Raw genomic sequence first — 15,513 nt, forward strand, 5'->3', positions numbered from 1 at the left:
TTCATTCCACAGAATTTGCATTTCTAATGACTGACATTCCTTGGTCAATACAGAACATAGTTTTGTATCTCAAATCACTGTTTTCTTCAAATGGAGGTGAGAGAAAGAATGGAGGTTAGAACAGAGGACTTTTAGGACTTAAAGGGAGGTTTAAAGAGATGCTCCACCCCAAAACTATTTTTTCCGGGTTTGGCCCTGACCTTGGTTGTAGTTGATAGCCCAGACAGTTTTTAGTTACATATGTTGCTTCCATAGATACTGAGTAGTCCAAAACACCTTGCAGACACTCCAATCCAACTAATATTATGGCAGAATCCATCTCTGAACATTGTCTGCATAATTTTTTTCTGAAAAGTCACTTTACTACACTGTAATACACTTTAGCATGTTGACAACAAAGGCGTCACAAAGTGACTTTTCCACACACAAAAAATGCATATAAAGTCTTCTGTCATAATATAAATTGGATTCGGGGGTTGTGAGGGCAAAACCTGGATTAATTTGTTTTGGGGTGGAACATCCCTTTAAGGAACATGCTGAGTGGAGTACAGTGCTAAATTATTTTGCCCAGAAAATCAATAGCAAACATTCTTTATTTCTAGATTGCATCAATAGGCCAATGCTATTAAATATTTCCACATCCTTGCCAATAGCCTACTGGGCAAAATGCTTTGCTATTTATTGTCGCTATTGATATTTTCATTCTTAAAGTTGTAAATCTTTAATTCCATCAAAGTGAACATTTCTTGATCGGATGTGTGCACACTCAAGCAGCTACTGTATACAAGTGCTGTCTAGACCCTGTTAGGCAAATGCCACAACATATTCGCAATCTCGAATCCTTATGTTTGTATCCTGCATATATATATATATATATATATATATATATATATATATATATATATATACACACTCATGGAAAAGCTAATAACAATAAAGGGCTATTGCTTTAAATTTTGACAGGGGGCATGATCGCGGGCTGATCACTTAAACCAGGGTGTGTTTCTATTCTCTACCCTTCAACCAGAAGCATGTCAAATCATTGATTGGTTGCAAGCATGGTTGGAGAGTTTCCACCATATTGCTTACACCAGATGTCTTAAAACAAGAACCAACACATGCTCCATAATGTAAAACACTGTTTTCATGATGTTCTAACCCTTTTTACTGATTCCATTTCTTTTAAATCCATGTCAGAAGGGTTTTGTTTTTCTGTATGCCTATTTCCCAGTAACACTCATATTTTGAAATAACCTCAGACCATCCCACCAAACATGCACACACAATGTTGTTGCCACAGAGACAAGCAATCAGTAGGGCATCGGTACACCCTTGACATCTGATGTCAACGTGCTAGTGCTGGATGTGCCCAGCATACTGACAACCATCCACTGCCAGCAAGATGAGATAAGGAATCCAAAGTTCACCCTAAGTTCTCCCTTTCTGAGGATAAATAGGCTGACAGTCCATAGCCATACACCGACATCTTCCTTGAGACAGGAATAGAGCAGCAATTATACAAACACCAAGATACATAATTTTGGATAGACATTATATTAAACTGATTAACAAAAACATACACACTTCATAAAGAAATTGCATACAAATTAAAACATCACAAACTTCCATAATAATTTTATTTATACTTAATTCAATATCACAAAACATCAAGTATGCAATTAAGGCAGATATCATTGATAAAATATACTCCTTGATTATGATAAATATGACTTATAAATTCCTTTATGAGAGTGTTCATAACCAAATAAATCACTGTATTGTTTATGATTTCATTGATATAGGAGATTTTGTAAACAAATGATGTATAGCTTCAAATCATTTTTTGAAAAAGTAATGCTGCTCTCTATTAACCTTAGTAACTGAGCTCAACAGACAGGTCATGGACATCGAGAGCTATTTGCATGTTAAAATGCATATCTTCTTCTGCATTCTTCGCATTTCTTGATCATGTACAACGCTTAATGAGTCAAATTGAGATTGTCCTTTTGACAAGGTAGGGATGAATATGTGAAGAGACAGTGGTTTGATCCATTTGGCCCTTGGCTTTTATTTGATATCACCATCCGGTCTGTTAGAGTTGAGAGAACAGTTGTGCTGTGTTGTCTACGTTCACAGATTCTCGCGGTGCTTCTCTGACAACCTGACAGAAAGATTCAAGAAAAAGGAGGAAAAGGAGCAGACAGCCATGTTAGAGAGGGGTGATATACTTGGCAGCATTTCTCTCCATCTCTCTGTGAAATTATCTATTTATCTTCTTACCTGTGTTTGCTTTTTGGGCTCCTTGGCTGTGCATTTCGATACGCTTGTGACATCCCTCTGGACCTCTGTGAATATCTGATTCAACTTCTCCACCTTCTCCTTTTTCACTGCATTGATCTGTGTGTACAAAAACATTTTGTTGTGTCAAATCTCTCCATCACTCCTAACCCTGACTTTCCCCAAACTAAGTTTTACATATAGTACACCAAAGACAACAAAACGTGAGATGAACTGAAATAAACATCAGAGTTGAAGGTTCCTCTTACATGTTACCCTATAACAGAATTCCATGAACTTATCCTTTGAAAACAATTACTGAGAAAATAAAGGCGGTAAAAAGTCAACCATATACTTTGAACTGAAGGGACAAATACATCTACCAAAGTGGAGAAATTAGCTTTACGTTGTATATAGCCTAGTAACTTGGTATTTGCATATTATATGAAGTTATTTGACAGGGATACAGGAACTTATTTTAAAGTGAGACCTAGAAGCATAATCATATATAATTATAAAATAACACAATTCAGTAAGCTTTCTTAATTTTGGTTGTAATTTCTTAAAGGGATGGTTCAGTCTAATTTCATGTTTAGGTGAAATATCATTTTACCCTGAGTTGTCCTCATAGGCCAGTAGTGAAATCATCTTTTGGTTCTCCGTTATCTACTTCGCTTGAGCAGGATGTTAGCAGCGCTGTCTCCAATAGACATGATTCCTAAGTTCTAAATTACATGCCATGCTCCTCCTCTCCATACTTTTATTGCAATCACAAACAACAGTTTTGCAAAAATATGCAATGATTAATTGTCACATATAGTTCCTGGATTCCTGGGCATATACTTCCTTCCATTCTTCACACCTAGTAATCAATTTGCGGTTGAGTGACATCTTCCCGCGAGAGAAGTGCTTGAACAAAGAGGCTATGTGTGAGTCTACTAAGAGGAAATAGTTCCAGTTCTGAATTGTTTGATTTTCAATACAATGCATATAAAAAAAACAATCTCTTTCAAGGGTAACACGCATTTTGTTTGAACTTTCTCTGAGAAGATTTTGGCATGTAATTTAAATGATGCTAACTTGGGAGTCTGTTGGAATCCTGTCGATTAGAGACTGCTAACTGTTGTGTACTCTGCTGTAGCAAAGTAGATAACGGAGAACCAGAGATGCTTTCACTACTGGCCTATGAGGACAACTCAGGGTAAGATGATATTTCACCTTACACTGAACCATCCCTTTAATAGGGTCTATTTGGCAACTTACATGTTTGAGGGTTGTGGTGACAGGTTTAGCTTTATTCTTGTTTTTTGTCTGTTTGTTGGCCACTTTAAAGACATTCTTCTGCTTTTTACCTTTTCCTACATTCTTCCCCATGATGACCTGCGAATGTCAAAGAAGAGAACATGTTACTATACATTTGTAGCCAAAATGGTTACAATGGTTAATAAGTTCTGGAAATTGGTCCTTGGTAGCACAATTCTAAGAAAATTCGCAGAATAGGGGCGACCAGGAGGACTTTTTTATCTTTTAGTGTAGTCTCTGTAACTTTCTGATTAATTATTAATCATTCCTGCAATAAAATTAATTTACAATAAACATCTTCGCTGCTCTCTTAGAAAAAAGGTCTCTAGACTCATTGGGTGATGCATCATGATTTGGGGGGACATGGCCCAAAAACACACTGCAAAGTCGCAGGACTGACACGGTCATTGTATGCAAGGGATATGCTACCAAATAACCTTTAGACTACCTTGATTTACTTTATTTTATTTTTTTTTTGGGGGGGGGGGGGTTTACAGAGAGTACTGTATATCAAATTGCAAGAAGCCTACTATTGAAAGGGGGAGACAACAAAAAACACAAAAGACAACAGAACACTTTGCAAGATTAGAGACATTTATTCATCTTCGGTTGCATGCTTTTTCTTAAGCAGTTGTATTTTCAGGGAGTAATACTCCTCTTGTAGCCGGAGAACATTCTCTTGTCTCCGCAGCACAGCCATCTCAAGAAGCAGTTTCTCCTCCAGCAGTGCAGGTGTGGGAGCAGTGGAGGTAACAGGAACCGTACAGTACAGTGCAGTAGGAGTGACTGGAGCATCACAGTAAACAGCAGTAGGAGCAGCAGCAGAATACACAGTAGCAGAAGCAGCGTGTTTGGCCGTTGCAGGCTCCGGTGTTGAGGCTTGGACCCCAGAGGACGATGGGCTCGACACTGACACTTCCCCTGTATCGCTGGTCTGGTCCACCCTGAAACGACACCATTTTATTTCCAGAATGTCAGTCCTTTGTTTGCCCTTTCTATTTTGAGGCTTGCATTTTATGAGAACACCAATTACTAAGAAATGATGATACAGCAACCAACTTACTCTGGTTTTATATCCACTAACTGGACCATTGCGGGGTCAGCACTGTCCTGCAGTCCAGTGATGCTTGTGTCTGATTGTCGCAGCACACGCCACACCGTCTTTCCCACAGGACACAGTAGATTGGGAACTGGACTTCCCCCTGCAAATATAACATAAACCATTACGTCTAACAAAATAATGATTTCTGTACGAACATATTGCAAAGTATGGATCATTATATCTTAGATATATTACCTGTGACAGGGTTTCTGGGTGTGCACGCTTCAATCTGTTCCTTTGCCTTTGCCAGAATGTTGTACCAACGTTTTTCACATTCCTCGTTGGTGCGGTATACCAGTGGAAACACAGTGTTGATATTCAGGGCGACCTCCTCCCAGGCTTGCCTCTTGGACTTAGAGGTGATGCCGTTTCCTGATTTCCCACGTATAATGGCCTTTCTCTCCTCTACCAACTGAGCTAACAGTAAACATTCTTTCTGAGTCCAGTTAGGCTTACGCTTTTGCCTGCGGGCATCCATTATTATTAGTCCTCCTTACTGACCAATATCTAGGTAGCGTATCAGTTATAAGAATACATCATTAGAGTAGCTTTGACAATCATGGTCACTGATCAATGGGGCCTACATGGATTATTATCTGCCACAGCTAGGACTAAACAAGTATTTGGGTTGATTGTTTTCTCCGCCCTGGCTTCTCCAATTCTCCATAGATTGACAAAGGCATGTCCCCCCCCCCAACAACTACTTTGGTTTATAAGTGTAATCAAACCTTTGACAAATGCCTAGCTAGAAAATTCCCTGGTTGTAGTTGGTTACAATGGTAAAAGACAAGTAGCCTAGCTATATCAAGCAGCAACCGTCCATTTGGCTGATCATTTCTCTCAATAATAAATGTTTACTTGAGTTGCTTTGTGAACCGATTTTTAAATGTACCTAACTTTATTCCGTGGTAATAATTTCAGTTTAGAAGTACTCTTACGAATTTTCTCAGATTTGATGAGGACGTGGGTCTGGGTAAAATGGCTAATTTGCGCAACACTTTGCGAAACTGACCCTTGTGAACATGCTGTTGTTTGCTGGCTAATTATATCCTATCGATGTAGCTAGCTAACGATAAAACAAATAAATAACATTACAAGAAAACTTCGTATTCATTCATATTGCTTAAATATTATTCATAACACAAGCTCATAAAAACGATACACAAACCTGATAAGTAGATATTCGACTTTCGACACATGTGCAGACAACAACTGTAGACAATGTACTGACGTACTTTGTGTGCGACGACCAATACCAACCAAAATCAGGTGACAGTGGGTGCGCGTCAATAGTCTAAAGTGGCTTCCTGCTGATCTTTTTTCTGTCACTTGCGATGATAAGAATGTAGACGTTGACTGAATGCAGAAATCGAGAGGTGAAATTAAATATATGTATTATGAAGCCGATGATTGTAAACACAGACATGGTGTTAGGGTTAGGGTTGATGCTCCAGGGCATTACGAACGAAAATGTGTTTCTACTCAGTGCGCTATATAGTTCCCTGGGCAGATTCACCCTGTGCGGTGTGTAGGGAATCAGGATTATCCCTATGGATTAGAAAATATACCATATCTCACACACTCTATGATCTAGAGTCACCAAATGTGGTGCTTCAGTCCCTCTCATCATGATGAACAAAACAGCCTCTAGGACCATCAACGTCCATGATGGATTTTCCGCCTTTTTGATGAAAAACACCTAAAACACTAAGGATTTTACAGTTATTGACCTATATGCACCAAACTTAGTATGAAACGTCAATGGACTGAGGTGCTCACAGGATCCATTTTGTTTACCATTTGAACCAACAACATAGCCGCTAATAAACAATGAATTGTCCAGTGACTGTGGCCTTTCACATGAATGCAATGACAATAAAAGACAATGAATCCAATCAAGATTAAACTTGGTACATAGTTCCATTAGGCTCTTAGTCATACCCCTAAAGGCACATTCAAATCAACCAAAAGCGGGCTCCATAAATGCCATATGTTTTTTATCTCTTCATATGGTCATGATATTTGGTGATACATGCCCTGGGGTACAGTTTTATCCAGTATCTTAAACAGGGTCATAATACCATACTGTTGGGCTTGTGGGCATAGTCTATAAGTCACATAAATGCCTACAAAATCAAAGGCAGTTGATATTATCATTATAGTAATAGTTATGTAAACCTCTGTCAGGAAAATACGTGCAAAATTGTATGCCAATCCACCCAAGGGGAGCTAAATGTGAAGGGGTTTGAATCACATAAATGCTTATAAACTAAGACGGTCTAACTTATCACTATGACACTTTTTATGTTTTAGGAGTTAAAGGTTTAGTTAATTATTTTAACAATCCTATCTCATTTACCACTAGCCAAATCTCCTTTTAATCCATTCAATCACTTTTTACACTAGTGTTTTGTTTATTGACAAAACAGCAGTAGCCTCTTTGTAGCATTTACTAACAATGCTAGTGCAAGTTAATGGGGTCCAATATCATTACTCATTAAGTAAACTTTAATCTACAGATGAGCAATTACACATTTACACCAATCACATACAAGCTGAAAAATCAAAGACGGTCTACCCTATCACTATAAACCTGGTAGAAATCTCCAACGCTCTCCCTTGACCATTCTCAGACAGCAGTTTGATCCTGTGACCTTGCCACGAGGCTTAGACCATGTTAATCGCTGCTTGCAGCTTTAACAATAATAATAATAAGTATTATTAGTAGAAGTAGTAGTAGTAATAGTAGTAGCAGCCTATTATTATAGGCCTAATTGATTGTAAGTAGGATAAACCTAAGCATCACTAAGAATATGAGTAAAGAGAATGTTAGTCATAGCCTACCCATATAGCCTATAGGCTGTAGCCTGGTGAAATTTGACATTAGCAATCTAAAGAACAAACATACCAGCTTCCTTGTGATATGTGTGGCTAATAAAAGCTCCAGGCCAAAAGATGAAACATTAGACATAGGCAAAGAAAAAAGTGTCTGTTTTCCTTTCTCTTCTTTGACCACCAGATAGCGCCATATATCAACGCAAGATCGCTCGGCTCGCACATAATCATGCGAAGTTGATGATTGCCTCAATAAGCTTACAAAGGCGGGCAACGAAGTTCTCATGAAAGAGATTGATGATGATTTCTACACTCACTCCGCACTCACTTAACAATTGACAACAAATAGCCTATAAACGTTTAGTCTGCTCATTGATCACACATATTGAGTTACTGTGCATAATGCAGCACGAGTCTAACAGTGAAATGATAAAGCATGAAATAAAACATGCTTAGAAACCACACCTGAGACGCAGGAATGGTCAGTGGTCAAGGCGTTGTTTGCGGCTTAACGTCAAAGAGCTATTGAACATTGTACAGGTCGGCAATATCCACACAGCTCGTCTTGCGCATTCCAGTGGCAAAGGATTTGGATGAAGGCGCGCGTTGCGCGCTGCAGCAATGCACCTACGCACTGTGTTGTGGTGCCACACACACACACACACACACACACACACACACACACACACACACACACACACACACACACACACACACACACACACACAAGACCGAGAGAGAGAGAGAGAGGCTGGGCTCATCGATCGATTGTGCTTCTAACTCCTCCCGCTACTCACTCGCATTGCGCGTGTATCATGTGGCCAAACCCACTAACTTGGGAGCCATCCACAGGGACCCTATATAAGCTTTCACAGTTGTCAAGTGGAGGACACTGACTGTTTGCATTCAGGAACGACGCAATTTAGGGGATTACAGTTCTAGATACTCAGAAGTACTCAAATTGTAACAATGTCTCACGCATGGGGATACGCACCGACCAATGGTGAGACGCCATCTACTCTGTTCTTACTGTATCATGACATTGAAGATATCTGTTAATACCACGCATACTGTATGTGAATGAATGGAAAGACAACGGTCATGCATTTATGAATCATAGCCTACAATTATTTTCATACATCCCTCTTTGACATTGACTAATACGGTGCGTTACAGCTTAATCATAATACCGCTATATACGCATTAATTTACGGAATGTCTTCGAAAAGCTATAATATTAATGTTTCTGCAAAATAAATGTATTTCTGTATGTGTTCAACCACTATGTCCCCACTGTCATTTTAGGACCCGAGAAATGGGCTGATAACTTTCCAATTGCCAACGGACCCCGACAGTCTCCCATTGACATCGTACCTGGCGAAGCGGCATACGATGCAGCCCTGAAGCCGCTCACACTGAACTACGACCCTTCCACTTCCATTGACATTCTCAACAACGGACATTCCTTCCAAGTGACCTTCGTAGACGACAGCGACAGCTCAAGTTAGTGTCAAACCCTATGCATGAATTGGGACAGGTATCTCAAATGCCCTACCTTGCTGTGGTGACGCAACCTAAATCTGGAGACGTTTGTCTAACCTTTGTGTGTACCTATATTATGTAGGCTATTTTATACAAGAGAAAAAATACTACGGACATCGTTGTGGGTGTAGGGTGGATGATATTTCGTCATTCACAACCCACACAGCATGTAGATTCAATTGCAACCCTTACCCAACCTTTCCCACGCCAAACCTTTTGACTGCAAGCGAGGTCAATAGCGCAAAAACCGAAGGTCAGTCAGACCAGTCAGACAATGCCAGAAGGAACTGGGTCTGGTTAATCATTACATGTGACAACAGTGCACGGGAATGTGTTTAGTGAACAAATACAACAATCATATGTTTTACTCTTAACTGTCGTTATAATTCGATTGCCTTTAATCTATTCAGACAATAGATTGTGAGACACTTTCGTTAGCAAAATGCATCCTCAATTTGAATGGTGGAAATTAAGTCAATAAATCTTAAACAATGGATCTTAGCCTACAGTAAGTGACAATGCCTTATGTGTGTGGGCAAGGAGTGTGGGCAATGAGAGAAACAAAAGACATTTTTATATCCCTGATTTCGTTACACAGAATCACTAATCGTTGGAAATGATTGAATGGTGTATTTCTGCAATATTTGTATTGGATTAAGATTTTAGATATTGAATTGGCACAGTATAGTATCAGTGGTTACATAATCAACATTTATTAATGATTGAATTAGAGCTCAGGGCATCCGACTGACCGTGTTTTAATGAGCGACATCGGTGCCTTATATACCTTGTATAATGATAGATGGTTTGTGAATATTGGAAAGTGGCTATTTTCGTTACAAATACTTCATAGTAGTCTGAAAGAATAATTTGAAGGATCGTTCTGCAAATGTTCATCCTATTAAGGAATCTCAGTATGCTCCTTTTCCGTTACAACGAACAAAGAAGTTTCACTGTACATGCATCTCCTGTGTGTGTGTGTGTGTGTGTGTGTGTGTGTGTGTGTGTGTGTGTGTGTGTGCGTGTGCGTGTGCGTGTGCGTGTGCGTGTGCGTGTGTGCTGAAAATGATTACCTCATGTTATTCTGTAAGCAGGGTGGATGGTTAACATCACTCACAATGTAATACTACATAGACCCTTGTACACTCACACACCATCTTCTACAAGATACGTTCTCCACCTTCTTATCATGTGGAGCCAACTGAAACAAATACATTGTTCAAAGAACACCTACTGTAGTCTGTCTGCCATCAACATGGGATTGAAATAGACTGATTAAGGACTAGGCTAGCTGCTGCAACTACATTTACTAGCATACATTTTTGCTTATGATGACTGATGCATAGATGATTCACTTACTTTAGACAAATGTACGTTGCTTTGGATAAAAGTGTCTGCTAAATATAAACAATTTAATGTCAATGGAAGCATCAGTGATTTTTAACAATACCTGGACATTATGTTTGGCTGACCTTCGGTTTGCTTTTGGATTACGTAAGGTGAACAGAGTCTGCTTCCATCAAATAGGAAGTCTGTCTGTCTGTGTGTGTTAGTGTGGGATGTGTGGAGTAGTGACACACATCTTGCTCAGCATTATGTCTGTAACTCTCTCATCTTTTCAGACAATTCATCTGTCCGTGCCCAGTACTCAGTATAGAATTCTGACACATGATTATAATGTACTGAAAATGTAAAGATTTCCACCCAGCAAAATGTAGGCAAATTGCATTTGAAAATACGTAGGAATACATAATGATTTTGCTCAACACAGCACGTCCCAATACACACGTTGTGTGTCCTTCTCTTTTACAAACCTGCAAGTCTCCTCATGCATTGTGCAAAAGTGGACTTGGACTAGTGCTGTAAAATCTAGGTCTATTGTATTTTGTTTGCTTATCGCAGACATTTGTTTTGCCTCACATGCTCCAACTATATAATGTTTGCCAGTCTGATGGGCCTCCTAATATATGATGACCCATTGATGACCCATTGTACTATGATCCTAGTTACATGTACAGTATAGTTTACTGTAGGCCTATGTGTTAATCTGTGTGTTTCCTGTGTTTGGCTGCAGCTCTGACAGGAGGCCCCATCTCAGGAACATACAGGCTGAAGCAGTTCCACTTCCACTGGGGTGCTAGTGACGACAGGGGCTCTGAGCACACCGTTTCCGGAACCAAGTACGCCTCTGAGGTACTGACACTCTACATACACTCCTTTATATGACTTCAGTATTAAGGAAGAAAAAGGAAAGAAAAGAAAGAAAAAGAAAGAGCATTTCAACTCTAGAGTTTGAAATACACATTATTTTTTTAGACACATGTATTTATCTTTTCAATTAGATTTTCCTTTGTTGGCTCTTATTGCTAGCATAACAGTTAGATTTTTAATGAAATGGAAAAATGTCCCTCTTGCACTTTGTGAATTGAATTTCAATTAATTTCCTGAATTGACTTGGCTGAAATGGAAGCCCACAGCTGCTTTTCAATTCATCATCTGTCATTGAATAAAAGCCCCCAGGCGTGTAACTCCCAAATTGGTCTAAACCCCTCTGTACAATAGGTCCAAAGCCCCAAGAATAGAGGTGAGAAAAGACTCTCCAGGGTTGAGTGAAAAAGAAGAATTATTTCATAATCTGATTATTTACGACATCTATTCATTCTAGCTCCATCTGGTGCACTGGAACACCAAGTACCCCAGCTTTGGTGATGCTGCTAGCCAGCCTGATGGGCTCGCTGTTGTGGGAGTCTTCCTTGAGGTCTGTATCAATGGACACAACTTAGCACTAATGCTAGTAACTAATGCAATATTCTGTTCTGATACATACAGTGTAAATAACGATTTCCTCAAGCAAAATTTGTTGTTAGAAGGGTGTTAACTGTATATGTGATGAATTGTTTTTGTTTTTCTTAGGTTGGTGCTGAAAATGCCCAGCTTCAGAAGGTTCTTGATGCTTTTGATGCAATCCAGGCCAAGGTAAATCTATCTGGACTAACAGTTATTTTGGATTCAATGATCAAACCAATAATTTTTTCATCCAATCTTATGTCACTCACTTCTTTGTTTGCTACAGGGTCAGCAGACCTCATTCGCAGACTTTGACCCCACCACCCTGCTCCCCGGCTCACTAGACTACTGGACATATGATGGGTCCCTGACCACACCCCCTCTGCTGGAAAGTGTCACCTGGATCGTCTGCAAGGAGCCAATCAGTGTCAGCTCTGCCCAGGTATTTCAAGATTGCATGACTTCATGTATACAGTAACTGAGGGATTTTAATTGGGCTTCTCTGAAAACATGCTGGCTTTGTCCCAAAAGTCTGAAATAGCCTCCTCTACTAATCTCTGTTCCTTCATTACTATGCATTTGAGAGGACTTGATAGTTGAAAGCTACATGGCTGAAACCTATGCAGTCTTTTTTTTTCTTGCTATAAGTGGTCATGAAGGAGAGGGGAGACAAGGATTGTGAACTAGTTTAGAGTATTGTGACCAGTATCGGTGACCAATAAGGTAACCACTACATACTGAACAAATTCCAATATTCCAGGTCATAGACTCAATGTTCCTGTTATTGTGTGGGAGGTCTGTATTTATTTGTAGTGCTAATGAAATGTTCCTCACCACAACCCACACATTTACAGTTGCCTACATTTGTACTAAACGAAAATGAATACACAAACAGTACATAGTCAAGTGGATTTTTGCTGTTCAATATGCCGACATAGCAGCCTTATTTAGAATACATATAGAGCAGTGTCCCAAACCTACATATTATTTGAAATCTAATTCATGAATATGAAGATTATTTTCTCAAACTAGTCAGATTAATTGAGTCATTCATCCAAGCCTACCTCCTCTCCCAACAGTCTTGCCCTAGAGGCTTGAGTCTCTTGTGACTATGTGAAAATTAACACTGCCCAGCCAAATGTTTATTTCATGCCTTAGACGGAGCTTCTCAAGGGTAAACAGGGTAGTGTGTACATAACCTTTAGAGGTGGTGCCATACACGGCTGGGACATCAGATAATTTCAAATAAATCATTAATGTACAGTAGCCTACATTAAACACCATTAATGGTAACATTAGCAGCTTTAGCTACTCAGAAACGACAGTAGGATATAATTAGGGATATTAGGCTACTAAGGGCTAACACTGTCCTCTTATTCATGTTATTCAAATTAAAAAAAAATATATACATTTGTGTCACAATGATTGACTGTGGCATTGCATGCACTCTTGTTGTAGCATTGAACTCGTGACCTCAGTCCCGTTCATTAGACAAAGTTAATGACAAATTCTTCAAATAGGTCACTTGACTGAACGCCACAGCCGTGATTTACTGTAAGCATCAGCAGAAAAACATAAGCTTCGTTCCACGAATCACGAATTGAAGACAAAGTCATACATAGCCAAGACTTTGCTTCACGTAAGCTTCATGTACAAATTGTGTGTCTGTAACCCAGTCCCCAAATTAATATGTTCTGGGGGATCATTTCTACAGACCAAAGAATACATTCTGTGTTGCTTATGCTAATGTTTTCTAATGCCATCCCCAGACAACTTACCCTAACCTTAACCACTCAAAGTTAATGCCTGATCCTGCCTAACTACCACGCAAGTCGTAATTCACATGACTCTTAGTAGCGTATCTTGCAATTCACGCAACTCTCACGCAACGTATTGTTAGTTTTTGGAGTATCTTACAGCACCACGTGTGGTCATTGCTGGTGTAGCCAGATAATACGTTCACAGAACATATTCTTTGGCCTTTAGAAATGATCCCCCAGAACATATTAATTTGGAGACTATGTTGGTGTGTGAGTGAGTGAGTGAGTGAGTGAGTGAGTGAGTGAGTGAGTGAGTGAGTGAGTGACTGAGTGACTGAGTGACTGAGTGACTGAGTGAGTGGCAGGGAAAGCAGGTCAGGAGGACTGACTCTAACTCTATCTCTCTCTTTTCTCCTTCTGACAGATGTGCAAATTCCGTAGCTTGCTCTTCTCCTGTGAGGGCGAGGACGCCTGCTGCATGGTAGACAACTACCGTCCCCCTCAGCCCCTCAAGGGCCGCGCAGTACGTGCATCTTTCCAATAAATCCCCCAAACCCCCTCCCACCTGCTTAGTGAGACACCCAGGATGCCTCCCCTTGCAGCTAGCCACAGAGCACATGTACCCATTCATCCATTTTTTTTTTTAAATCCCTGTCGGCCATTCCTACAGTACAGGGATGCCTTGCTGGGGAGGGGGAAGAACCACTTGAGCCATTGACCTTCTTTGTGTTCTGTCTCCCGTGCCAAGCTAACTAGCCAGTAAAGCCCCCAACGTATTTATTTTTAAATATACACATAGACATATACTGGGCTCTCTAGTTCTATATAGATATGACATGTGTCAACAAACAAACACAAACAACAAAGCTTGTGAAGAGGCTAGAAATAATAGGAATATAGCTATAATAATGTAATGGATTGAGATGAACAGAGATAGCAGTCTTGACTGGCAGTGGCAGGCCTGGGGTGGAGGAGGCTGCTTTGCCATCTGTGAGTAGGGAAAGACACAGAGAGAGATAGACAGACAGACACACACACACACACACACACACACACACACACACACACACACACACACATACACACACACATACACACACAGTCTCATCCTGCCAGTCTGTCTGTAATCTCTGACTGACTGCCAGCCTGAGGATCACAGCAGCTTAATGAAACACAGTGGTTGCTTCCATCACACCCGATTGAACCAGAAAATCCCCCTCTGGCACACACACACACACACACACACACACACACACACACACACACACACACACACACACACACACACACACACACACACACACACTCATGTCTACAGGCATTGACCTGCTCATTGCTTTCCACACTGTAAGCATGGCCACAGCAGTGCATACACAGGATATAGACATGTACAGTGACATACAGTACATATAAACACACACAAAGTGAATATGAGGTTACAGCTACTACTGCTAGGTACTAACACCAGCTCTGTCATGACAATGGCTTATTTCTTATGTGTTTTTACAGGAAATCTTCAATACTTTGGTTTATTTGTTTGTTCCTCTTGGTGTATTAGCAACACATATTAATGGATGGTGTTTCCTAGTTTGAAAGCTTATACGACAGTAGTGTTGGTTTTTTTAAGTGATTCCTGAATTATGTTTTGTAACAGAAACCTCCTCTGTATTTGCTGTATTGTCTTGATGATATGACAATGGGAGGGGATGACCCTTTTTCAGACATTATGGATTGTGTAATAACCCCCTTATGCATTTATATAACCCTTTACTGTATGTATTGTGTTGCAACGCTTCAAAACGCACATAGGCGATGCCATAGGGCACTGAATACACAGAGCCAAGGAAGAAATCAACCTGCCAACTGATAAGCTTTGTAGCGTTAGCCGGGGGGGGGGGGGGGGACCGC

At 40.1% G+C, this 15,513-nt stretch overlaps 3 protein-coding genes across 4 annotated transcripts; 1 reads left to right on the forward strand and 2 right to left on the reverse strand.

The window, feature by feature from the left end:
- Positions 1-1,535: 1,535 nt before the first annotated feature.
- rbis (ribosomal biogenesis factor) lies at positions 1,536-8,147 on the reverse strand. 2 transcript variants are annotated; one of them, XM_083666934.1, is made up of 4 exons: positions 7,982-8,147; positions 3,541-3,657; positions 2,281-2,397; positions 1,536-2,161 (listed from the first exon to the last, which is right to left on the reverse strand). In XM_083666934.1, the coding sequence occupies exons 2-4, from the start codon at positions 3,649-3,651 to the stop codon at positions 2,093-2,095; spliced, it is 297 nt and encodes a 98-aa protein (XP_083523060.1). In that variant the 5' UTR covers positions 3,652-3,657; positions 7,982-8,147; the 3' UTR covers positions 1,536-2,092. The 2 variants fall into 2 exon arrangements, with proteins under 2 accessions (XP_083523060.1, XP_083523059.1); XM_083666933.1 differs by lacking the exon at positions 7,982-8,147 and adding an exon at positions 5,850-5,935.
- LOC310802511 (uncharacterized protein) lies at positions 3,928-5,840 on the reverse strand. The gene is made up of 3 exons (XM_083666922.1): positions 4,877-5,840; positions 4,643-4,781; positions 3,928-4,523 (listed from the first exon to the last, which is right to left on the reverse strand). The coding sequence occupies exons 1-3, from the start codon at positions 5,157-5,159 to the stop codon at positions 4,175-4,177; spliced, it is 771 nt and encodes a 256-aa protein (XP_083523048.1). The 5' UTR covers positions 5,160-5,840; the 3' UTR covers positions 3,928-4,174.
- A 214-nt stretch (positions 8,148-8,361) lies between the features above and the next one.
- On the forward strand, positions 8,362-14,914 carry LOC310811890 (carbonic anhydrase 1-like). The gene is made up of 7 exons (XM_083680230.1): positions 8,362-8,519; positions 8,822-9,019; positions 11,133-11,251; positions 11,724-11,816; positions 11,972-12,034; positions 12,132-12,287; positions 14,030-14,914. Exons 1-7 carry the CDS (start codon positions 8,486-8,488, stop codon positions 14,147-14,149), a joined length of 783 nt encoding a protein of 260 aa, XP_083536356.1. The 5' UTR covers positions 8,362-8,485; the 3' UTR covers positions 14,150-14,914.
- The last annotated feature ends 599 nt before the right edge of the window (positions 14,915-15,513 follow it).

Source organism: Argentina silus (genome assembly GCF_951799395.1).
Source record: "Argentina silus genome assembly, chromosome: 1".
NCBI lineage: Eukaryota > Metazoa > Chordata > Actinopteri > Argentiniformes > Argentinidae > Argentina > Argentina silus.